The 27508-nt window shown below is 38.5% G+C and overlaps 1 protein-coding gene across 2 annotated transcripts; it reads right to left on the reverse strand.

The window, feature by feature from the left end:
• Window positions 1-764: 764 nt before the first annotated feature.
• On the reverse strand, window positions 765-27451 carry LOC139142247 (zinc finger MYM-type protein 4-like). Of its 2 annotated transcripts, none has more exons than XM_070712129.1 (16): window positions 27114-27451; window positions 19634-22318; window positions 18804-18917; window positions 17609-17687; window positions 16593-17119; window positions 15695-16402; window positions 13090-13189; window positions 12444-12624; window positions 10987-11159; window positions 9242-9334; window positions 7410-7781; window positions 6717-7034; window positions 5667-5807; window positions 3866-4668; window positions 2908-3025; window positions 765-1018 (listed from the first exon to the last, which is right to left on the reverse strand). In XM_070712129.1, exons 1-14 carry the CDS (start codon window positions 27237-27239, stop codon window positions 4352-4354), a joined length of 5934 nt encoding a protein of 1977 aa, XP_070568230.1. In that variant the 5' UTR covers window positions 27240-27451; the 3' UTR covers window positions 765-1018; window positions 2908-3025; window positions 3866-4351. The 2 variants fall into 2 exon arrangements, with proteins under 2 accessions (XP_070568230.1, XP_070568229.1); XM_070712128.1 differs by having other exon boundaries at window positions 766-1018; window positions 13090-13213.
• Between the last annotated feature and the right edge of the window lie 57 nt (window positions 27452-27508).

A 27508-nucleotide genomic window follows, 5' to 3' on the forward strand; every position in this document is an offset into this window, starting at 1 on the left:
TTACAGATTTGACTTATACAAATCATTTTCACATTAAACTTTGGAGCCAGTTATATTGAACAGCAGTAATATCACCTGAATCAGAAATTCTCTCTAACTTGAGGTTATAGTTAAGTTTTTTCAGAATACAACAGCAGATTACTCAACAAAAGGCACAATTAGCATAAGTCTCAGGAGAAATTACCAGTCCTGGGCCGACAATCAATGGCTTTGTTCATTTCAATCCTTCTTTCTCTAGAAGTTCCAGCAACTGAAACAAACACTTTCACTGACATATACAACTACGAGAGGATTTATAAAAAAGGCTCATATTGAATGGCATTTAGCTTTCTAATTCCATCATCAAATTATTCTCACTGCAGATAAATGATCACGCTTTTAAGCTGCAGCAAACAGTCACAATCAAAACTACACCAATGAAGAAATATACTCTTCATACAGTTACTGAAGTTGTAGTGATTGAACATCCCCTCCAAACATTTCCTGTAATCTCTTATCAAAATGCCCATGTACAGGCTAGTGGCAGCATAAATAATGCAGTTTGAAAAAGTCCTAGCTACATGATCAATGGTTCACTACCTTTCCGCAGCATCTGATCACAATAAAACTTTGATCATAGCAAACACTTAGGAAACTCATTCAGGCATAAATCACAGATAGATGTTTAAGTTTACTTCTTCATGAGCACAAATATTCTCATAACTTTTTTGTTTTTGTTTTAAAAAGTCAGTTATCCCATTTTTTTGTTCTTTTGTATTTTTTTTATAAAATTTTCCTTCAAAATGCTATGAAATAGCCATATTTCGTGAAAAGTATCAATGATTTCAGTTCTCAGTCTTCCATGACAAGGGATTCCCATTGTTCATGGACTTCTTTCACCATGATATTCCGGACCAGCATTTTTTCCATGATTTCAGTGCCAGCCGGAGAGCAGGAATACCAGACCGGGCTGTCGGGTACACAGGATTTCTCCGGCACTAAGTAGAACACATCATTCTTGCTTCTGACACTCTCTGGGCTGTGAAGCAGAAAGGATACAAAAAACACAAATGCTTTGGATTAATTGAAAAATAACGGATAACGCGCTGACCATTAACATTTATTTATGGGCAAGGACGAGAGGAAAGCCAAAAATTAATGGGCGAGGCTTGCCAAGCCAGTGAATTTCGGCTTTCCTCTCGCTCGCGCCCATAAATAAACGTCAATGATCAGCGCGGAGTCTGTTATTTCAATTATATTATCAACCAACCCCGAAAAACCGTCAAAATTACGAAAATTTCCCGTGTGAACGACAACGGGGCCCCAGAACATGTCAGTGAGTAGTGCGCGCGCTGCAAAAATTTTGCAAATCCAGAGATTTTTTTTAAAAAAGCGTCTAAACTTGGCCCACAAATGCTCCATTTTATTTTGAGGTTGATTATGATCTTTGTACAAATCACAATTTTCGTTTTAGCTGTAAAGTTACTATGTTTACGATATTATTCATATTCACGGGCATGAAAACAAACCATTACTGTGTATTTGTGGGCAGTCACGTGGTTCAGCTCGACCAATTAAAACGCAATGGACAGGGCATGGTAATATAATTGAAATTATAAAGGACATGAAAGACAAAGAACTAGCAATGTTTCTTGGAAATACTAGAATGAGATTTGCTTATTTCAAACAAAAATATATTTCTTGTAATTTTTCAGTATAGGTCATGTCAGATGTAATAGTCGCGCCAGCGGCTTACTGACTACGCATGCGCTTATTCATAATATACTATGCGAGTAACCGGAAGTGTACCCTTCTTCACGTGACCCTTCTTCCATGGGCGCCGCCATGTTTTTTTTTTGAGTACTCGTAAATAAACAAAAACGAAACAAATTACTATTATATAACATTCATTTTATAAAATATACCTCTTTTATTAGACAGTAAATGTTATTATGCACCTTGTTGCTGTTACAAAATATCGTTAATATAGATAAAGGGAGAAAACTGTCGTGCATATGAACGGGGCATACGCAAAGAATGCTGGGATTGAATTATAGAAGAGCGCCCCCTGTGTAAATAATTAGATTCAGAATTGCCAGTTTTTAGACGGAACGCTATAGTTTTCAGCTTGCAAGTGGAAGTTGGGCAGTGCGGTCACCATTGCAATAATAATGATTGCATGATACGTCCCTTGTTTAACGCAATAGGCTGTTATCATTGTAAAAATTGCCAATTTTTGTCCAAAATTTTTACACGCTACAGAAAATCTATACCTGCCAGTGCCCTGCTGCAGGGTTTGACGTCGTGTACGTACGTGAACTGCTTTCATCAGAGGGTAACTGGGCATAGTTGTCATATAAACGTTTATGAAGTAACAATTACAGTTCATCATGAATCAATACAAATAACATTGCCAATCTTAACCCCTGGCGCGACACCAAGGGCTGAGCCCTATATAATATTATTACGTCTCCCCTAGTCTGCATATAGGATACCACTGAAAATATTCATGTTTAATATAAATTATTATCATAGGATCTGCATACACCGAAAAAAACCCCACTAATTATTGCAATTTTTGTAAGCGAATACAGTGTTTTCTCCACAATGTGTAACTGAAGAATTCCCTCTATTCAAATAAAATCCCTCTGAAATAAACACAAACACTATGTCATCCTCTACAATGAGATCTTGAGATATTGATATACACAAAGTATTGATTATAGCAATCAGGACCATGATTGCTGCCTCATGTAGTAGTACCACATTCTTGATTTAATCCATTCAATAACCAAACCAAACCAAAGTCATTGTTAACTTTGTTGATGGTAAGTGTGGACAAAGGGACTGTGGTGATCAAGATAAAACTGATCTCATGTGATATGTTTATTTTCAGTGAAAGATAAATCATTTTATTTTAAATCTTACCATTTTGAGAGATAGAACTCATAGAGCTTGACTGGACATCTCAGTGGATTTTCCGTATTTTCAGCTTGTTCCAGGACTGGCTGATCTTCTCGTTTACGTTTACTTCCTGGTTCCGAACCTGGTAAAATAACAATGAAGTCTCATTAACGTTTTGCGATGTCGATAATTTCCATTAAAAATACACACAGCATTCTCTACATGTTTCCTGTCATCAATAGCCATGATACTTCAAATTATTACTTATTGTGTGTTGACAGTCTCATATTTCGGAGCGTCGCTGCAAAAACGACAGTCGCATATGCTACAGAAGCAATTAATAACCAATTAAGCTCTTTCTACAACGTGATCTTTGGAATACAAAGACGAAGTTACAATTCAACAAGACAGTGAGCAGAACATCATTCAAAGCTTACAGCAAGACTATGCATGCCACTCAGAGTGAAATTTCAACACATATGAAGAGGCCATCCTAGTTACATTGTTTTGTAATGTTTACATATGGTAGAGTTTTCTAGTAGTTTGAGTGACATTCTGACAAAAAGATATTTCTTTCACCGTGTTCATTTTCTGCAGAGCACTGAACAAATTGACAGGCAAGTCAGTGATTTTGGACTATTACTCCACATCCATCAAGGGAATACACCTCCTGTTAATGAAACCCGTTCTATAGCCAAGTATCATGACATTTTGCAAACCATCTAAAAGTTCTTGAAACCTTGTCATTCACTTATATTGTTGAATGAACTCTGGGTTCTCCACAAGGGGAATTTTAGGGATAGGCCACCCCTGTTTTTGGAGCAATCTATTCATATGGTAATAACTGCACAAAAAAAAAAAATTTTAAAAGAACAATATGCAAATGATACATTGTTATGTAAATTGGCAGCCCCTCTGTTTTTTCCCATATATGGAGAACACTGGAACTGCCACAGAAGACAATACACACCCGTGGTTTTACCTTTGCCTCCCTGTGGGTTGTAATACCTCAGATAAACAGCTTTGGTTTGGCTTCTGTTGTTGCTCTTTTTCCAGTGCTTCAAGATATGAGTGAAAGACATGTTGCAGTGCTGCTCGCTGGTCTCCAAGTGGAAGTACTTGGTGTTGAAGTACACCAGTGTGCTCAGTAGAATAAACGGTGAATGTGCTCCCAGCTGTTTGCATTCCCACAGCATCTCTTCCTCAATGCATGTATTGATCATTCCGATGTGGTTGATCTCTGGCTTCCAACGACGGAGGAGATCCGTCAGTACATCGGTGAACTTCTCAAAATACATATCGGTGAAGATGTTCTCTACGCGTCCGTTTTCAAACAGATACTGCTGAATACCCAGGCAGAGGTAGAAGATAGTATCCGGGGTATATTCTTCTCCACTCGGCTTTCTCACTTCTCTAAGGAAATGGTACAGTGAGAAGTTAATTTCATCCGCTGAGCATTGGAGAATGTCTAATTTATATTTGTAAGGTTTATTCGGAGTGTAGCTTTCTGTAATTTCCTTTTTGTTTTTCTGTTGTGCCCACATTCTGTATGCATTGATGCCGTACATGTACTTGAACCCGCTGTGGTCTGCTGTTGACTTTCCGGGGACGAGGGCTCAACTTCCTCGGGTTCGGGTTCCACAACTTTCGCCTTCTTGCGACCACGTCCACGCCGTCTTGAGGATCGTGTGTTTCGAGGTGGAGCCCTGGCTCTAGCCCTGGCCCGCTGCTCTCTTGGTGACAACAGTTTTTCTTCAAAGTCAACAGGAGCAAAATCAGTTGTTTCTGCAATGTGAAATATGAGTAGTGAGATAATTTAATTGAAAGGTTGCAAAGCGCATTACATATATACATAATAAACATATTAAAGCCTATTACAAGAATAAAGCTTTTGTCAGTTATATACAATACATTACTTTTTGTGTAAACACCACACTATGGAGGTAAAAATGGCACAAAAACAGTTTAATAAGGTAGTTCATGCCTTGAAAGTGAAAGACATAAACATTTGCTCAAACTTTCCTAAAGCTAATTTTCAAAATCAAGAATATAAATCGGAAGTCATCAAGCAAAATTTGGTACTGGAGTAACAAATTACCTCATATTTACTGATATTTCAAATTCAAATGGCTGTCATGTCTGCATTATCTCAGGGGGATTCATTCCCAATTTTCACAAAGCCTAAGCTGGTAAAAATTATTTACTCCATAAGCTTCAAACTGAGTCCCAAAAAGTGGTCGGCCAAAAGAATATTGTTAGAGTTTGAGAGTCCAAATTTCTGTCCCCAGGGCGCATTTTATCTTAAGCAAAAATAACTGTCATGATCAGTGTATAATCATTAGTGTAGAGGACTTTAGTACTTTATCACTATTAAAAGGGCCAAATTGCTCTATTTGGCCATAGTTTCATTGATTGAAAGCAATATCAAAAGTCACAATGTTTTATTGGTGAAGTAACATATAGTGTTCAGAAAACGACGCCAATTTTATTATGTGCCTTCGAAATGGCCTAGGCCATATTTCTAGAGTCTTTTCTATCTTTGTACTTTCCTAACGACCGACTAGTCTTTCTTTGCAAGTGTTACATGGAAAATCTACTTTTGGCCACTACTTTCGGACAATAATGTACTTGCCCTTCCAAAGTTTGAAGAGCAAAGTCAGGATCAAAAACTGCTTTCAGTCAGCTTCTGGAATGTAAATCAATGTCCAAAATGGATCTGTGCTTTTTACATGTGTCTAGACAAGCTTTCACATCAGTTGAAGCAGGGGCTTATCTGTTCCCACCTTGAGTGAAGTCTGATTCATGGTCGGGTTCAGAGATGACTTGAGCAATGTTGGCAGCCATTTGTAGGATGTCATCCTCAAGCATCTGTGATGGAATAACCTGCTCTGTTTCTTCAAATGTCAGGTTACCTGTGTCAACATCTGAAATATGGAAATGACAGTATGGATAAACCGAAGGAAATTTAAACCACACATTTACTTAATTACATACTGAGAGTACACACAATATGGCTTTGTCAGAAAATCATTTCAAACATCCCTTGGAAACAAGTCTGAAATACATATATGTGTATGCAGATTCCATTGTGTAAATTTCATCAATCTCAATAGGGTCAAGTTTAACCAACTGGTTAGCTGGCTATCGTTGTGCAAATGAGCTCTTGGCCTGACAACACTTGACGTACTACCATATATATACGAAACTTTCAATTAGGGTGGCTTGAAAAAGCGTGCTTGGCTAAATCCCATTTCAAAGTATAGCATTCGTTTTTCATAACACCATTGAAAAGGACACGATAAATCTGACACTTTCACAAACACAGTTTTGTACTACATGTCATTGTATTCAGAAGGCTTCATAGAATTAGATTTTCAATGAGGAGAAGGTTCTAAGGTTTGGTAGTATCAGGGTATAGGCGACAAAGTGATTATTTCAAAAGCATGACAGTTTCCACTACATTTTGAGAATTATGCATCTAAAAGGAGCTCATCACCGTACAGCTGGATATTAATCCTTTTGAGCATCAAGTCAATTTTTGTCACCTTTATAACATATACCCCAGACAATTTTTTTTCAGATTTTGCGAAAATTTGGATGGAAACCTGTAGAAAATGAAGTTTGATGTCCATTTGGTCCAAAATTGTGAAAAAAATTGCAGAAAAATTCTTGAAAAACTGTTAAATGTTATAGTAAAATTTTGGTGGGAAAAATTAAAGCACTCAAAGGGTTAATTGGCATTATCACAGCCAGTGTTGGTCATGAAAAGCCCTACTGTTTCAAACAGTACAGCCCAACCCATTTTGAGGAAAGTAGTTGCCAGGGTTACCTACCATCAGCGTCATCTTGCATTGAGAACTGTTCGTCCTCATCTTTTTGTGAGGAGGCTGCTTCCTCCCCGGCGATAGCCTCAGCCATCAGCAACAGCTCAGCTTCCAGCGGGTCCGACGGAGTCTTCTCTTTGATTTCTTCCATGGTTTTCATCAGTTTGTCCGTGTTGTTGCTGGCTACGGGTACCCACATGGGTACAGGCACTGGCAAGGGAGTCACCACGGGTGCCGGTACCACTGAAGAGTACATCTGCATTGGCACTGGTACATAGATGGGTACAGGTATCGGCACCACTACCAGTTTGGGCCTCCAATCACCATCTGGAAATGGGTGTAAATGAATAAAGATGAAATACAAGCTGACAAGAGTTTCAAAAAGTGCTGACATGAGTTAGTTTTTATATAAATGTACATACATATATGATATATATGCATGCAAACAAACAGATACATACACACATACTTGCATAAGAATGTATACGCATGAAATAATATAAACATACATCATACACACATGTACATACATATACCACCATATATCTGTCTGTATGTAAATACTTACCAAAATACATACATGTGCACATGTGTGTAAACATATATACATACTGGCATACATCTACATACAAAAGGGACACATACGGTACTATAGTGTGTGGATATGGCCAGCAATTTTTACACTAAGAATCACATACTTACCAGTGTTAGTTGATTTACTGGACTGATGAGGTTTACATGATGTTGCTTTGGTCTGTGTGAAGGGCTTACACATGAGGCTCTTGTTTTTCAGAATCTTGGGTGGTGGTGGGGGCGGCGGAGGCGGATCCAGCTTTGGCAGTGGCGGTAGTTTGGCGAGTGGTGGAGGTCCCGTTGCTACAGATGCTGTTTTTGTGCTTGCTGTTTGTTGATTGGACTTCAAGACGATGGTGTTTTGCAAAGTCGGATGGGCGACCATCTGTACCTTGGACGAGTTGCTTTGGTTATTAACAGCTGACCTTGTGTTGTAGGGTTTATTGCCTGTTGCAACCGTGTTGACAGTGTCTAGTGAGCTGGTTTTGTTGAAAGTGGTACCTGATAAATGATCAAAAAACACCAAATTGATTTCTGTATCAGTTGCATCCTGTTATCATCATCGTCTGTGGCAAGAATGGTGTACACTGGGCCCATACTTAGCTGCAATACAATTAAACACTATCCTAGGGGTAGATGGTATTTAATGATCATTAACCCTTTGAGAACCAAAGTCAACATTTGTCGCTTTTAAAAAATATAAGTTTAACCCAGTTGATTTTTTTCAAATTTTTGCCAAAATTTTGATAAAAATCTGTATCAGTTGAAATGTGATGCCCATTTGGTCCAAAACTATAAAAAATTACAGAAAATTTCATAAGAATTGGAAAAATGTAGCACTAATATTTTGATGGGAAAAATTAAAGCACTCAAAGGGTTAGAGGCTTCCTTAGACAAGCACAAATTTGTATCTTTAGGAAGGTGTAGCCCAGTGGTCTTAAGGTTTGCTAACTCTTCTTTTACATAGATATTTCACGTCAAAACTTGCTTAGCGAGGCTCATACATGTAACAACACTGAAATCTTTTGCTGACAAGAGCTTGAACCTTATAAAGAAAGTATAGAAAGCAGATTTTTTTAATAGACTGTGGATGTGAACTGAAGTTTGACATATCACTGCCGCCTTTGCATACTGGAAAGGTTGAACTACATTGATAAAGGTTTATATCACAGGTATCAGGTGATTCAGTGAAAGCTTATTATCAAAAGGTTTGCAGTGCCTGGAAGATATATGCTGGAAACGGACAATTATCATTCACATAAATTTTGAAAATGCTGACCTATGTCATTCCTTTACCCTTCTCTGAAGGCAATTAATTGGTTTCCATCTCATCACTAGCTGTTGACAGATTTTTACAGACAGTAGTCTTGCCCCAAGATTAACGTATGTGCTATTACATACACACATACACAAGGAACATGTCACAGATGTGACACAAATCAGTCTGGTCTTTTCCGTGCGCGTGCACACCTGCAGGTGTTAAATGTGTCGCATCAGTACAGTAAGGTCATGACTGCAAATATCAGAATTTAACAGGTGTCCAAGAAAAAGTCAATTCGTTGATACTGGAATCTATAATCTGAATGCATAACACGCTCTAAATATTGAACAATAATTCTACGCAAAGTTTTTAGTTAATTTGAATTTTTAAGACCATGTAACAAGTCATTGGAGATCACTTTTAGGAGAAGAGTGATTTTTCCCAAAAATGTCAGTTATGACCTTCTTGCACACAACACGCGGGTGGTTTCAGTTTTACTCTGGGTGCATTTTGAATGTTATACATAACTGCTGATATTGTGCAGAAACAGTGTCACTGATGCTTTGAAATGGACTGTGATCCCCATTGAATTTAATGAAGGATCTGTACATGCTTAGCTAGAAAACTGATGTCTGCTGCAAAGTGACTATGTACAATATACATCAAGTAGGTGGTGAAGAAAAGCTTTAGTAAATCATACCTGTTGATTGAAATTGATTTGGTTGGCCTGGTGCTAGGGACATGACAGAGGCAATGATTGGTGTGGACGAGTTGTTTGCAAGGCTGCTTATACCTGGGTAGAAACAAAAACAAAATATGAACAACTGCTCAAAAACTGTCAAAATTTGTTTATCCCTTTTCCTGCCACGTTCACATTTCACCATCAGCTCATATTGGTTAAAACTAGTGAAGCAAAACATGTCCCATATGGTGCATTTTAGCAAAGACTTGAAGATTTGAAGGTCCCTGAAGACAGAGATACTGTAAACATGATTTTTACAGACTAAAGCTGCTATAACATACCAAGCCAAGTGGGTGAAAATACATATGGTTTTGGCTCAATACTGCTTTTTACTGACTTGGCAGATGGGGAAGTGATACTGTCTGGTAGGTAAAGGTTATAGCATAGTGTAATATACTGAAAATACACTAGTCAGCATAAAAAATCTCTTTCTAAGTGTAAAATTGAGTAGACAAATCTATGAAACAGCTAGAATGACGACAGACATTGACAGGCACACATATTCCGACATGCATAGAAACACTGTTATTAGTTTACCCATGGAGGTAGTAGAGAAGGAGTCACAACTAGGCGGAGATCAAAAGGACCATGTGTTTTGCCGCTGTTTGCCTTACAAACTACTCCATTAGCACAATCGGGACTTGCGAACGCGTTTTCTCGGATTTAGGAAACAAGATTAAGTTTGTTCGGAGTCGTTCGGGTGTTTCGGCCATCCCTCGGCAGTTGACAGATCTTCAAACATGGCGTCACGTGTCCAAGCGTCGCGTCGGAAAGTTCGAGTCGTTCCACTGATTTTGATGTACACGATGTTAAAGAGGTCGAGGAACAGATAATTGAGGAAGGGAACTTTTGTATCTGCAAAGGCGCGGCGGAGACTGAGTTGACGATAGCTTGCGATCACAAAAAAATGCCATACATCGTAGAGCAGCATTGTTAACACGCCAACTTTTTCCAAATCCAGTTCTTGGTTCTTGCCGTGTTTTATCATGTTGTACTGGCATTAATGATAAGGTTAAATAAGAAAGCATAGCTTTTAACTGCTACGTCCATGACTTTAATGAATGGTCGCGATATAAAAACAACACGTACGATGCATTGAAACAAAGCGTCGCAGCGTCGCCTATGGCGTCGCTGGCGTCGCGTCATAAACACCCGGGAAACGCTACAAGTTTAACCCACGCTCACGGCAGTGCTGCAGTCCGCTGCACCATACTCAGTACATGATTGAAAAGTTCGTGATCAGAACTTTCATTCTAACAAGGAAAGGTTCCTGCGATCGAATGTAAAGTATATAAAAAACGACGTTAAAATTACCAAGATTTTGAGAATGAAAAACTTAAATTCCTTGTAACTTCACTTTTCGTGGACGGAACGTGTCGGTTCTTACACTATCATGACGCACTTGACCCAAGCTACGCAAATACAGTCTTTGCGCATGTGTTATGACACTGTGGAGAAACTGAGTCGCATTAGCAAACCCAGGTTAATTTCACTCGGTTCGGTTGCGAAGGTTACCGTCGGCAACGCAGATGGCGGGAAAGGGGTGTTAAACAATGGACATAAAGGGATTAAACCAATGGTGCACAATAGTAATAAACGTAATTATCTCAGTTGTGACTCCTTCTCTACTACCTCCATGGTTTACCTATCTGAAACTATATAAAAATACTTAAATTCAGTTCACATAAAACTGCAGGACTTACCAGTTACATGGTTGGTGTCTGATAACTTTGGTTGCATCTGTGTTGTCAGGTTGGGAACATTTTGCTGGGTGTAGAAAAGTAACAAGCACTGCTGGCTGCACACATGCTTCATCTCACCACGCCACATGAAACTCTCTTCAAGTCTCCGTCCTTGCTGTCGGCATCCGTCACACCTAGACAAGTGAGAAGAAAATACCATTATGTATTGATTTTTCTCTGTCAAATAGCTAGGATTTGTCTACAGGAAAGATGTGAAATTTTCCTACTGCCCAGCGCCGTGATTAAATTGGGGCATAGCACTAAATTTTAAAATAATAGTGTCAATGACACTTTGCTCAGATTCGGTTAGATGTGGCAGGTCCGAGTCATTGTACGTACAATATTTACTGGCATTTCACTGAAGATTTTGACGCGGAGGTACAGCTGTATGTTTGTTAATTGCTAGATCAGGTTTGGTACATTGTTTCCAAATTCACCGTCTTAACCCTTTGAGTGCTATAATTTTGCCCGCCAAAATTTTAGCTCAACATTTTACCAATTTTTGTGAATTTTTGTGTAAGTTTTTTGACAATTTTGGACCAAATGGACATCACATTTCATTTGCTGTAGGTTTTTAACAAAATTTGGTAAAAAGACTGAAAAAAATTGACAAGGGTATATTTATAAAGGTGACAAAAATTGACTTTGGCATTCAAAGGGTTAATCTTAAACATTAATTACTTTGCTAAAACATTTGACAGACTAAAACAATATTGTACTCAGTGAGCTTTGTCCTGGAAACTGCTTTATTATCTTATGAGCAGCTCTGAGTTTCACTGTTGCAGAGAGCTTTTTCATATTCTGAGCTTTGAAAATCATAGTGGGCTGTTAGGATTTCTTATCACAGAAAATGAACTGCACTAGTTTGAAAGAAGGGTGGCATGTTGAGTAGTTGGGTTCCAGTCGTCCTTGGCCTGAGGGTTGGATTGCATAGGAAGCCTTTGGCACTTTAAAGGCAGAGCCTCCCTTTCAAAAGGTGCAAAGATGTGGCGGACACCAAACAGGCAACACGCCAGCACACGCTCTAGAAAATGCCACTTTTTAAAGTTTTTTTCAGCCACTAAAATGCAGACAGACTGCCAAGCAATCAGCGCGAAGCTGCTGCCAATCAAACTCTGTGGTTATATTCAAATTCTAACGTGACTGGAAGACGATTTTTTAGGAAATTCGAGCGTTTGTGGTGGGGAATCAATGACCGTTGGCGATTTGAACCGACCGTCAATCAAACGCTTGTATAAACTCTGTTTGCAGGATTAGCAAAAGGTGACAAAAGGTTGAGATCAGTTTGTGTAATTAATGTTATAGAAATCAAACATCGTACTGGCCAAGTGTTTGACTGGAAGGAGAACTCCACTAATGCGAGAACCTGGGATTGAAAATTGCAGCTTTAATGGTGAAGGGTTAATGTGAATACATACCTTGCTGCTTGGTTGTACCAGAGCTCATACCTATCCCGACATGAGTATTTGCAGAACTGTTTCTTTTTACCATCAAAGATCTTATCACATGATGCTTTGCCCATTTGAGAACAGTAGTCACACACAATGCATTTCAGACCAAGTCCCTTGGTAAAATCCTGTTTGAACAACAGCTTACATCCTGCGTTGAAACAAATAAAAGGATAGAAAATAAATTGGAAAGATGAATAGAAAATTTCAGGTCTACCAGAATTAGGATATTACCATTGAAATTAAAACTCTCAAACTGCAACATTTTTTGTTTCATTTTGAGAGATTCATGCATAATTTATGGGAAACGATTGACCATTGGTCTAAAGTGGCATGTTTAAACATTGTTACATAAAGACATTGTCAGTTACAATGTAAACACAGACACCGTGACTGACTAGACACAACAGTGATAATATCATAGTATTGTGTAATGATGATTCTCTGGTTATCTTGATTATATGCAGGTTTTGAATGACCTGACCTAGAAGGACCGACTCTGTAACCTTTCACCTTAGTCTAAATGAACTGAAACCCAAACCCATAACCCTGAAAAGTACCGTTAGTCCATCATTCAGTTTTCATTGGTGGAAACCATGACCCTTGACCCCCTCACCTTCACTGCAGAATGACCTATCTTGTCCTGAAAACTTGCAAGTTTCATAAAGTATCTTCTCCTGGTGACATGTATCACAGACTGCAGTCACTGCATTGATCTGTGGGTTAGACAACACCGTAGTCTATTCATCTACGTTATAAAATTCCTCTGTTACAAAATATCTTTATCAAATATTTCTTCAAAAAGTTTCATACATTTACTTTCAGTTGATATTCTGTTCTTCAAGGTTGCACAAAGAGAAGTGATAAAATTGATATAAACTTTATATTTGCTTTTGTTACTCGAATAAGACTTTGAAAATAGAATAAAATATCTTTGAAACTTCTTGATTCTGTTATTGCCTTTCATCCACCTTGCTGGAATCTGACTTACAGGCACACACTTATTTTGCAATTTCAAATTCAGATTTCAAAACTCATACAAACGTGATCGGAAGGTCAACGTGAACCCATATCCTGCCAAGTTCATATGTCACAATCAGGTCAACTTGATTAAAACCAGTGAGACATAAGAGGTTCATATATTGCATTTTTACAAAAACTTGAATATTTGAAAGCCCCTGAATACTTAGATACTGTTAACTTGATTTTCACAAACCACACCTACTGTGACATACCAAGCCAAGAAGGTGAAAATACGTGACTCCATACTTTTTTAAACCTTTTCCTGCCTGACAGTAATAACTGTGTCACTTCCCCATCAGCCAAGTCACTAAAAAATGGTATTGAGCCAAAACATGACATATTTTCACCCACTTGGCTTGGTATGTTATAGCATCTTTTGTCCAAAAAAAAAACAACTTTACAGTATTATGTTTTCAACAGCCTTCAAATGTACAGTATTATGTTAAAATACACCATATGGAATATGCTGTGTTTCATAAATTTTAACCATCTTGACCTGGTGGTGAAATATGGACTTGGCAGGAAAAGGGTTAACTTACTCAGCAAATGGGGAAGTGATTAAGTCTGGCAGGATCAGGGTTATCTTAGCCTGTACACCCCCACTTTCCTATAAAGACAGTGTTCTCCACGGCGCCTTTTAAGTGGGCGGTGCGCCCACTTTAATTTCACGGCCGCCCAGATAAAATCTACGCCGCCCAGTTTAATTTTCGGCCGCCCATGCTCTTGAAACCCACCGTCAGCCTTTGTTCTGGGGTGGCGGGTTTGGTTCACGGCAATGTTTTTATGCCGTGCTTTTGTTTGTTTCTGTATTTAATTTCATAAGGTGTTAATTTAAATCAATAAGGCACATTTTGCTGTTGTTGTATGTGTGAATTTGTCATTGTAGTACCTCGTCGAGATATGTCACGACGATCATAGCGGAAGAAAGACCGCGATAGAAGCTCGACCGACTTGTCAACTCATTCACACAATCACCGTCCCTCCACCCGGGCTGGACGATGACACAATAAACTGTGTGGTCGCATCTAGATGTAAGTGTTGTCTCGATTGATTCTGCCGAATTTCCCCCCAAGAAAGTACACATTCTTTTAACACCCTCAAATTCAGGGTTCTCCCAGCCCAAAACAGCGTCGCGGCCCGCGACGCTATTGTTCAACCCTTGACTCCACCGACCCATCCAAAGAAATTGTAAAGGACAGAAAAATTGATATAAAACCATAGTCAAAAGACAGCAAAAGTCAGCGACGATTTCTGCTCTTACTTGACGAAAAATTTGAAATCAAACTGATTACACATTCCCTAGATACAGAAGTGGCAATTTGGTGAAATTTCTGTTTGACTCACATCTTGAAATAAAAAGTAAACGTGGAACGAAGACATGTATGCTGCCGATCAACAGCGTAGCATAGCTTACGGAACTGTCTGTCACTGCACCGGCATGCGTTGGCTGCACGTAAAAGCAACTCAACTTTCCAAGATCGAACGGTCAGCATCTTGTGAAAACAGCAACATAGCAATGAAAATTGTTATAGTCAGCGGTAAAAACTCTTAACAGATGGAGCGTTACTTGCTTTAAACAAATGAAAATGCATGTGAAGAGAATAAAATCCCAGATCGCGTGCGTGAATGAAAATATGCCGTAAACAATGGCGGATATGACATCAGAGTGGGACTCTTCTATTTTGGTACCGGGGGTGCGCATTGTCAGAGAACCCTGATAAACGTACTGAAAAACGTAGTATTTTCCTAGCGATGCTGTCACGGGAACTTCGATATCTCATTGTTTTACATCTTTTAATAGTTTCTTTGATCTGAGCAGTTTTACCAACTTTAACGGTATATTTTACTCTCCTAACCTTTCTTTATTTGAGTAAACAAGGGTAGGAGCTTATGCAACTTAGTGAGGATGTACTGAATTTTGAAAAAATCAGTGGAGGGGCTCTGCTCCATGAGTACACTGTTTTGTCAATTTTTGGTGAACACAAACTATATGTAAATATTATGCAAATGATTATGTTAATATTATGCAAATGATTATGCAAATTAGCCACCCACTTAATTTTTTTATTTGTGGAGAACACTGAGAGGTCTTAACTCATCACTGAAAACAATAGGATTAGTCCAAACTACCGAGGTGAAAGGGGTTATGATAGATCAAGATAATTTCAAACAAGGTGGATGAACTTTTGTACGCTTACCCTTTTGAAATCTTCCAAACAGGGTTGGCTACAGAACTGGTTGCAAGTACCCTTATACTCCAAAATGACAGGTTTGCTGGAAAAATTCATCTTACACAGCGAACATTGGAGCTGCAACGTCTGATGAGGCAGAGTTACTGTCGGTGTATTGAACTGAGCTTGAAATGCAATGACGCAGTTGTAACTGCAGAAATTACGAATGCTGTTATCGCTCATTGTCAGGTGGAACAGTGGGGGTGACATCTTCTTGCAGTGATTGCAGAGGGCAGATGCGTTACCCACCGGCGCTCCCAATTTCTGGGGCTGGGGCTGACCAGCTTGTGGCTGAGTCGACACCGGTGTTGCTGACACAGAACTTACTTTTTCCCGATATGCTTGCAAGCAAGGCAAGGAACAGAAGAGTTGGACTTTATTGTTGGAGTCTACCCTCTCGACCATTTCAAAGTTATTCTTGCGAGTCTTGCACCAAAAACAGTCCACAAATCTCTTGTGGAACTCCTTGAACCTGTTGAGGCATTTCAGGGTGCAGAAACGTTTGGGTTTGCCTTCATACTGCATGTACTGCGGCGTAAACCTATCGTTGTAGCAGTTGACTCCGCACTGATCGCAGCAGTTCATACTGAGGTTGTGGGCATATCTGAATGCTGCGAAACATGAATCACTGCACAGTTTATGAACTTGACCTTGAAAATTCACTTCATGTTTCACCTGCAATAAAAAAAAGTAACACAGTAGTAGTTACAAAATCTAGACATCTGGGAACAACCTTTTTATGTTTGTCAGAACTTGTATTGTACAAGGAACACCTTGAAGGTAAGCTTGTTAACTGTCCCACAAATGCACAATAATCAAATAAGCACACAATCTCACACATCGGCAAAGACAGACATGTTCTCACCTGTCCCATTTTCTCGCAGACAGAACACTTCTTGAGTACTTCGTCATTCTTTATCTTGTTCTTCTTGGCTTCGAAGTTACCCACACATTCCTGACTGCAGAATTCCTTGAATCCGTTTTGATTTCCGACCTGTGCCATGATGATGTCACTGCTACTCACAAGCTCCTTGCTGCAGTGAGAGCATGTCTTCATCCGCTGGTTTATTTCGATGAGACAAGTCTGCGAACAGAAGTGCAGTATGCGCCCCGATAGATTCTTCACCCACTTGCTGGCATTAGCGGGCGCCACCGGGCTCTTGCAGTACCCGCATGTTCTGGTGGCAGGCTGGGAACCCTGTGAGCTCTTGTCTATTCTCAATGCATTCTTCCGGGCAAACTGGTCCATACACGACAGACAGCAGAATCGATACCTTTGACGGTTCCAGTCTAAGGTCTGGGTCAGAGTTTTCACTTGCTTGCACTGACTGCATGATGGCTGGGCACGCTTGCCTGTTGTTATCACTTGTGTTATCTCCAATTCAGGATCACCTGAAACAAGTCCAACAAAAACGCAACATGACTTTCTGCCTAAGTGACTAAGCTGCCACATACATGTATCTGACCTCTTCTTAACATTTGACCCTTTGAGTGCTGCAACTTTTACCACCAAACTTTTGGTGCAACATTTTACCAATTTTTACAAATTTTTCTGTAATTTTTTGGTAATTTTGGATCAAATGAACAGCACATTTCATTGGCTACATTTTTTTATCAAAATTTTGGCAAAAATTTGAAAAAAATTTGACTGGGGTATATTTTATAAAGGCGACAAAATGGACTTTAAAAGGGTTAATTATCAACAAATCAACATAGTGAGATCAGCGGCATAGGGCTATGAAGTAAAGAAATTTCTAACTTTGAGTCAAACAGTTCTTGAGTTACAGGGCACAGGCTCACCAGAACTCACTGTTCAAAACGTTATGTGAAATCACTGTAACACCATACATTCTGTAGACAGAGACATGTTTCATAACTTACCAGATCTCCGCTTGGTCTTTTCCTGGGCGTCATTCTTTGCTGCTGTTTCATTCACAGTTGCCTGATCAGATGATTTTTCCTACAGATGAAACAAGAGATCAAGGGTAATTTTGGATTCAGATTCAGAGGATGTACAGGGTAGCTCCAAATATCACAAAAAGTGAATCTTTAGTGGCCAAATAGGATAGTTTTGTGAAAGTGGTGTGGCGTGCATTGGGAGACCAATCACTGGTGATAGATGCACGGATGGACTGAAGTGACCTAATCTATAAGTCCCTACCGGGCTTCGTCCACAGCGGGAACTAAAAAGATAACACGGTGAAAATTGCTTTCTCACTTTCACATACTATTCAGATCATTCTATTCCATAAACTCTTCAAATAAACTGTCTGTCATAAAGTTGAAACATGGATGACCAGTTATTGATCTAGCCAATCGATATTGATATTACAGCCACTTCATACAAAGAAACTCTGGTGATGGTACATATACTATGTATGTTATAATAAAGCAAATGACTTGTGTTCAGTTAGTCTTGCAGTGGTCACAACCATGTACACATTTCGTATAGCATCATCACTTTTGAAAAGAATTCGAAATTTTGTATAAATCTGATCTCTACCTTGAGCTGGTACTGAATGACTTGTAATGATTTGTTTGTACCGGAAAAGAAAGTCAATGGTTTGTGTATGTTTTGCCATGGTGTTGTCTTTTGTACTGACTTTGCATGAAATAAGCATTACGTGACGGCTTACGTTACGTTACACAGAGAAATGGCATGGCTACCTGTGACCTATTGTGAACCATTTTGCTACATGTTGAAAGTGAGCCAAAGTATACAATCAAGTTGGATTCTATATTAATTCTGTATGAAGTACAAATCCTTTACAGATGAGAAAACAAGTTGGTCCAAGACTTCAAACCACTGGTTTTGCTCACCACTGACCATGGGTGAGCAAATCAAGTCATTGGAGACCACTAATTCTTTACCCTACGACACCCTTTGTTTTTCTCAAATGATCCAACATAGGTCAGATAATGAAATATGATTGAAAATGAAAGCAGGACCACTAGACAAGAGTTGCAGGACCACTGACTTTACCTGACACTGGTCCTGAGATCACCAGTTTCAAAATGAATTGGCTCACCCCTGATCAGAGCCCCTATTTGTTTGCATCTCATTAAGAAGCATTACCTGATTTTGTTTCTTATTTGTGTCAACAGGTTCATCTTTAATCTTGATGTTTACTGGAAGACTTTGTAATTGCTTCTTGGATGTTTCTGCTGCAGCTGCTTCTTTATTTCTCTCCTTGTAAGGATGAGGAAGAAATTCATAGCATTTTTTATGACATTTTCTTAACCACACATCTTTTAAATTCATTTTAACCTAAACTACTACTATATTATATGTATACTACATGGTTTTGTTGGTGTAAACCAATGTAATACTCAGCATTCTTGAAATGAATATGTCATGATAAACATCCACATGTAGTTACTTCTTCTGATAAACTGTAAACATTTGAAACATCTGAAACTTGTACAAAACTGAAGAATACTGGGCTAGTAAAGATGAACAACTTTACAAATCAACACATTATATATGGGTCCTATTTTCATTCACCCTTTGAGTCTTGTTTTTCCAAACAAAATTTTAGTGCAAAATTTTACCAATTTTTATAAATTTTTCTGTAATATTTTTGATAATTTGGGACCACATGGCCAGAAATTTTCATTGGCTACAATTTTTGACCAAAATTTTTGGAAAAATCTGAAAAAAATTGTCTAGATCTGGAAAGAATTGTTGGTGTTATACTATAATAAAGGCAACAAAATCAACTTTGGCATTCCAAGGATTAACTATGGGAGGGCCTACTGAGGAAACAAGGCTGAGTTCGTAAGGCAGATTATGCCTAGTAGTGCTCTGTTCATGCAGTTGCATTTAGTCATTGAACTCGAACCTACGGTGAGAAAAAAAAAGCAGACCATACCAAACTTTTGCCGGTGAAGGAGTTATACACTTACTTGAGATTCCTCAATGGTTTGCTTTTGCTGTACAATCTTGGAGATGATGTCGGAAATATTTCTGGACCTGCTCTGGTTGATGTTGAGTTGTGATGAAGAAATGGTACTCTCTGTTGTGTCGGCTCTGCCAGATTGCTGGGCTATGTTACTCCTGCTATCTACACTGCTATCTTTACCTTTCTCTGAGGTTGCTGTAAAGTTTGACTCACTGAGTTGCGTACTGTCCCGTCTCTTCTCCGAGGTACCTGATTCACTTCTTTTGCCATCATCTTCTGTTGACTTTTCTTTCACTTTTTCAGTTTTATCCTTAGATTCAGATTCCTCTTCGTTTTCGTCTTCAATCAAGTCAATGATTTCAACCGGCTCATTTTTGTCAGTTTCTCCCACTACAATCAGGTCATCATCCTCGTCATCTTCCTTTTTATCATCACTACTTTTCTGTTTAACTTGACTGTCTGAGGACTGTTTCCCGGCAGTTGACTTGTCAGCTTCATCGATTTCCATCGGTGTGACTTCTGCTTCCACATCTTTGGGCTGTGGGGCGAGGCTTGTCGCTTTGTTCTGTGATGGATCTCCACCAGCGACACTGCTAGCCGTCTCTGTGTTTACGTTTACAACTGTTGCAGATTCATCACTCTGTTTCTCTAGATCACTGTAGCTGGTGACACTTCCCTCGAGAATGCATGGCATTGATGTTACACTGCCCTCAACGATCTGAGGCATTGTGCCATCTGTTACATCAGAAGTTTCTGCAATTCTTGGTTCTTCACCAACCCCAGTAACCAACCCGTCAGATACTTCCATATTGCTTTCACTACCCTGTTTGTCATCATCTTTGGAAGTCATCTCCACATCATCTGAGGGCAGGGTACCTGCTGTATCCATCTCACCATCACTACCCTGTCTCTTATCATTGAGAGCACTGATTTCTGCATCCTCAGTTTCCATAGCATTTTCATCCGGTGGGGTACCAACACCTTCTGTGACTTCCATTGGTACCTCTGGCTCTTGTTCTGCATTCAGGTCAGAGACTGAACTCACCTGGTCTCCCCTATCTTTGCCATCTGCACCACTCCCATGAGTTTCTTCACTTACAGCTACATCCTCAGTAGTTTCAGGTATGCTCTCAGGTTCATTTTGTGCATCACTAGCCTCTGCATTCTCCATCACTTTGGAATTGCCAGAACCTTTATCATCATTTCCAAGGTAATCTACATCTCTTGGAGTATCACTGATTTCTTTACTGCTATCATTCTTACTATCACTACCCTTTTCCTGGATGGAATCTTTCCCGCCCATAATTTCATGTTCCTTTTGTAGTTCTGCATCATCACCAACAGATTCCCTGATATCAGGTTCATCTGCCAGTGCTTTGTCATCATCAACAGATTGCCTATTTTCAGGTTCATCTGCAAGTGCTTTGTCATCATCGACAGATTCCCTATTTTCAGGTTCATCTGCCAGTGCCGCGTCATCATCAACAGATTCCCTATTTTCAGGTTCATCTGCAAGTGCCGCGTCATCATCAACAGATTCCCTAACTCCAGGTTCGTCTGCCAGTGCTACATCATCATCAACAGATTCCCTGATATCAGGTTCATCTGCCAGTGCCGCATCATCATCAACAGATTCCCTATTTTCAGGTTCATCTGCAAGTGCCGCGTCATCATCAACAGATTCCCTAACTCCAGGTTCATCTGCCAGAGCTACATCATCATCAACAGATTCCCTAATTTCAGGTTCATCTGCCAAAGCTACATCATCATCAACAGATTCACTAATGTCAGCAACTGGTGGTAAACCCGACTCATCCGCAACATCTTCTACAGTGTTCTTTTCTGTTTTATCTTGTTCGGAACTGACGCCAGTTTTTCCTGTACCATCAAACTGAGACTCTTCTGTCATCTGTTCATGACTGTCACTGACAACTGCAATGAGTTCATTGGCAGCCGCATCCCCTTTGTCAGTTTCATCAACATGCACTGAAGATTTTTCTTCGTCATCCTGAGAATCCACCATGGCAACTTCCTGTTCTTCATCTTCTTTCTGATCTTCGTCATTGTCTTCAAATGAATCTACTACAATTAAATCTTCTTCATCTATGCCGCTGGGATATCCTGTATCATCTCCTTGAGAAACAACATCGATTACATCACTTTCTTCCTCTCCCTGGCTAGTATCTTGTCTCTCTTCTTTGTCGGTGTTCCTTTCTGAAAAGTTATCTCCAACATCTATTTCATCATCATCTTCACCCATCTGTTCAACACTTTCGTGTCCTGCTGCACTGGCTTGTTCAGTGGGTTCAGTTGAACTAGCTGCACCACTTCTTCTAAGTTCACTGACCTCATGATCACTGCTTGGTGATCCTTCACGTGGTTTATCAATGTCATTTCTGGCTTCTGTAAAATCTGTGACAGCAGCTGCATTGTCATCAGAAGTAACATTCTCATTGCTGTTTCCTGTCAGTTCACTGTTTTCCGGTACCACTTCTGCTTTATTTTCATCATCCGAAGTTGATAACTTTTTCTGATTTTCGTCCGTGTCATCCTTACTGGACTCAATTTCGTCACTGACAGGTCCGTCCACATCAATGATATCATCTTCCCCTTCCTCGTCCTTCTGGTTTACATTGCCGTTGGATTCCAACTTGTGCACATCTAACTTTCCTTCAAATGCATTTTTTCCCTGCAAAGTGGAAATGTAATGTTGTTATAGACTAGTACAATCCCATTCACCCACATTTGTGGCAAAATTAAGATTTCACTGTTTCCATGAGATGTAGTGAATAAATGTACTTATAATAGTGACAGTAAAACAAAAATGATATAATGAACTCAATTTTCAAAGAAAAATATGGCGTAAATTCTTCGACTCCGTCTGGAACTGGACCAGTACAAAGTATCTGGGAATCAAGCAATAAAGACAACTGAAACAGTTGTTCTTAAAAAAAATATTTCTAAAACAAAAATATTCCCTTATCCCAGAACAAATTGGATAAGAGATTTCTACAAACCTACTGTACTTGCTTAAACATACCAAATATCACAGCAATTACCCCACTGTTGCTTGAAAATTTTGAAATTTATGAAAATACATAATTATGCATATTTCCTACAATGCAAGACAGAGTTACAAGACAGTTGACTCCATGCAATTCTAAATATTTATTCCAACATTCTACATACCTGAACTGGTCAAATATGATTAGTTATTTGCTCTAAAAATTCAGTCTTTGGGCAGGACAGACAGACAGCCCGACACTAATACATGTACACACACTATGATTGAGGTGGACATTGGCTCCTGGTGTGCCTTTGATTGAAGCATGGGAGCTAAAAGTTATGGTTATTATACCACAATGACAACAAGGGCATGTTTGCTGTTTGCTATGGTGATTTTACACTATCTGGAATGTTGAATGACACTAACTCAGTTAACAATTGAAGGAAGTGAAAGAGAAATTGGATGACCCTGCTAAAAAGTGATGGATATTCTAGGACTTAACCTTTTCACTACCGTGGTTTGAACCAATCCCATTGTTTTCTATAGCAGAGTAGGACCTCTAGAGAGGCAAATGGGGATGAAAGGGTTAAAGTATAAGTGTACATACAAGACCAGTAATGAACTTCAAGTAATATATAGGGATAGATCTTTGATAGAATATGCTGTATGCTTATTCGCCCCTAACCCTATCAGATTGCATTTTGTAATTTTTCTGTTGAAGTCAAGCTTGTAACCAGTGGAAAATACTCAGCTAACAAAGAATTAAGTGATTGAACCACTTGGCTACATGCATAAATGTGATAAGTCTATCAAAATATTGGTTGTCACAATGCTCATATTTTGATGTGATATCTGGGTCAGAGCAGTCACATGTACTAGGTTTGAACATAGACCCTCGAGGGTCTATGGTTTGAACAAAAACTCAATGGATAATGCCAATTTCTTCTTTATTTTTTAAACATTTATTAATTTTGTTATTAAAACCAATTTATCAGCGAGCATTATTATGGGTCAGCAACTCCCCAACCTTACACTAAGACGCTTATCTAATACAACTGTTATCTGACATGAACATTTTGACATGGCATTATCAACACAGGCTGCAAAAAATACAAAGTTGAACATAAATTACCATGAATTCAATGTGTATGGCTAGGTCTTCAGCTTTTTGAACACACTGGCAGATGACAGGAACATTGCATGTGCTTCATGAGCTCTGATACATGTTTACTGAAATATACTGCAGTACAACACACCCACATATTGGCATTTTGCAAATAAGTGAGACTTTTGTATTTGATCGATTTGTTCTGAGTTCTGTATTTTCAAACTGGAGACCTCCAAACACTATTCATTGCGTTACGTACCAAATTGCAGGAATTACCGGTACAACAAGGCATATACATGTAAAGTAACGTTCTATGTCTGCACACTTTCTCTGTGGAATCCTTTGTCAGAGATTCAGAATGCTTAAAAAGTGTTCACAGTTTTAAACGCAGTTTGAAGACTTGCCCTTTTTGGTCACTGCTATTTGTAACACCAAGTATTAGAAGTTTTTGATATGTTCATGCACTGAAAACGTGTAGTATGGGGTTCTAAAACCAGAGTTTTTGCTGAGGGTGGTAAGCAGGTAAATGTTACTAGGGTTCCCCAGTCATTTTACCGGGGTTTCCCTTGATATATCAATGCAATCAAATAGAGAGATAGCAGCAATGTTACCTGTGTTCCCAAATCATTTACCAATATTCCCCAACCTTAGCAAAAACACTGAAAACATACAGTGCTCATTATAATTCCAATGGATAAAGCAGCTGACAGAACACTATAATTACTTTTCTACTCTATTTTAAACTTTTGATGTTGCCCCTTAGTTTCAAATTATGCATAAATTTAAAAACCCTCATTTTGAAACACAAATAAATGGGTAAATACACTTTTTTATTTTGGAACAATCAGGTCATGATATAAAATAATTTTTATATTCCTTGGCCTGCAGAAGTTACAATTTGTTTCATTGATAGAAAACTCTATGCATGTAAATGTGTATACGAGACGTGCAGAAGCAGTACAATCATATAGTTGTTTTAAAATCACTCTTTTGAGATATCTTTCAGTCAACTACATGATGTTATTAATTTTTTACATATAACATTAATTATTTTAGCACGTTACAAATTAATATAGTTATCACAATCATTATTTCTTCTTTGTCTTGATGTGAAATTCACAATGACAAGGTGCACGCTTAAACATCTTAGCAGGCAAATGTTATGCAGTATAACCCTTTTCCTGCCAGACAGTAATAACTGTATCACTTTCCCATCAGCCAAGTCAAAAAAGCGGTATTGAGCCAAAACATGACGTATTTTCACCCACTTGGCTTGGTATGTTACAGCATCTTTTGTCCAAAAAAAATCAACTTTACAGTATTATGTTTTCAACAGCCTTCAAATGTACAGTATTATGTTAAAATACATCATATGGAATACGTTGTGTTTCATTAATTTTAACCATCTTGACCTGGTGGTGAAATATGGACTTGGCAGGAAAAGGGTTAAATGAAAAATCATTATTATTAACCCTTTTCCTGCCAAGTCCATATTTCACTACCAGGTCATGATGGTTACAATTAATGAACACAACATATTCCATATGGTGTATTTTAACATAATACTGTACATTTGAAAGCTGTTGAAAACATAAATACTGTAAACTTGATTTTTTTGACTAAAGATGCTATAACAGGCCAAGCAAAGTGGGTGAAAATACGTCATCTTTTGGCTCAATACCACTTTTTACTGACTTGGCTGATGGGGAAGTGATACTGTCTGGCAGGAAAGGGTTAAATTAGTGCTTTTATACAGTCACTCATTCGGCGGCAGGCATACTGGATTGCCTGGACTTGGATGTTTTAAACTTTGAAATGGCAAATGATGTTATAATTAATCATTATATTCTGAACGTTACTGTTATTGGGCATTTCTATGTAAAACTGAAGTTCAAATACCGTATTGCTAGTCTTTTTTGTTCAATTTGATGCCCAAGTGTTACATTGTCAACTAAATGTCATTTTCTGAACTTTTATGAAAATATCAATGTCCACAGCAGAGTCTGCTTGGTATGTTGCTAATTATTCAGACAAAAGAACACACATCGGTAATGTGTCATATATTTTCATTGATTAACATATTTTCATCTGTTCCTTAATACACACTGTATCTGGATTTATCATCACCTCAATGAAATTTCCAGGTTTTATCAAGTAATGGATAGTACTCTTCTTTTCTACTACCATTACCGAATTCAAATGTAGTTGATATACAGCAACATCGGCATTGTTATGGTCTTAATCATAACTTACCCCAATGTTGATTGTTCAGTTTGTATATCAATGTTAAATATTATTGCTACATTTTGCACATAATTCAATGACACTTCACATTTGAAAAACTATCTTTAATTGGTAAAAAAGCAACAAGAATTCTATAAATAACCTACATTTGGTAGGGAAAATATTTCATTCGAAAGAATCACATAATGTTTCCTCAAATTTAACACTAACTTCAAAAAGAATTCCTTTAGCCTTTAAGTAATGTAAAGGAGTGTTGCACACTGAAGGAAACAGTATGCTAACAGTTTAAGAATAATTTAAAGTGTTCACTGCATCACAAAAATAAAAAGATCCTGCCTTGATTTTGCCATGTGCAAACTGAGTCAACCGAATACCAATTTAGACAACAGTTGATTGCAACAGGACAAAATACCAAGAGAGTATAAATCTAAAAATCACGACAGAATTCTACTGATTGAGATATTTACATTGATATATTTAATTAAGTATTACAATTATTAATATTATTATATTATTTTGAGAAGTAGCAGAAAGTTTTCCATGAAGACACCTCAAAATTGTCATAGGCTGACTTGGCCATCTCTGTTACATTTTGTGTTACCCACACCACACACAGCTGAAATACCTCTGGGTCAGCAATGGTTTTCACTGTATGTCACAATGTGGTGTGAAACATATTAACAGTGATATTTTGTATTTCTATTTGACAGGCCTTCTAATCCTCAAAAAATTTCACCGGTAAAGGTTGTATTATTTCGCTGTGAAATCGAGTTCCTTTCTCACTCCTGCTGATTTGCGAATTATGCTAATTACACTTCGTAAATAAATGATTTTTGCATCAAAATCTGAACGAAAATTTGGATTCAGTATAGAAAGCTTACGGCAAAATTATGAGCTAACTGAAGTTATTTCGATGAAACAGAGTGCGTCTTGGCTGCATTTTGCCCACTTTGTTTACAAAATCTTGAAAACGCCATGAAATGGTATCACGTGGTAAGTGTTGTAAACCGAGTCGAAAAGAAACACTCGTGCAACTGCAAGTGCAAACCAATTTGACTCCTAACAATAATTATATAAGAAATCAATATTGTTCAAAGTTAGTGAATACGTATGGCTACTATATACCTGATGGTTACAGTCATCAACTTGAGCATCTCGTTGGGCATGAGACAAACCAGATTCCGATTCAGCACAAACAAGAGGCTGAATCACAGACTGTTCGTTTGAGTTCGGACTGGGAACGGCGGCCATCTTGAAATATCCCTCTCGGTTGAACGGACCAATAACACGTTTTTCAGCACTGAATTATTAGTGCATACCGACTGGATCAAGATTAGGCACATATAATGATTCCTTATATCCCCAGATAATTTTTCAAAAATTGTTTTTGGTGCCACAAAAATACAGCCTTCGTGCAGCCTCAAAGGCGACCGACTTGGCCCAAAATGGCGCAGCCAATCAACGAGCAAGAACCTGAAGTATGGACTCCCGAAATTCCGAATATTCATGAGATACCAAGG

Source organism: Ptychodera flava, chromosome 10 (assembly GCF_041260155.1).
Source record: "Ptychodera flava strain L36383 chromosome 10, AS_Pfla_20210202, whole genome shotgun sequence".
Classification (NCBI taxonomy): Eukaryota; Metazoa; Hemichordata; class Enteropneusta; family Ptychoderidae; genus Ptychodera; species Ptychodera flava.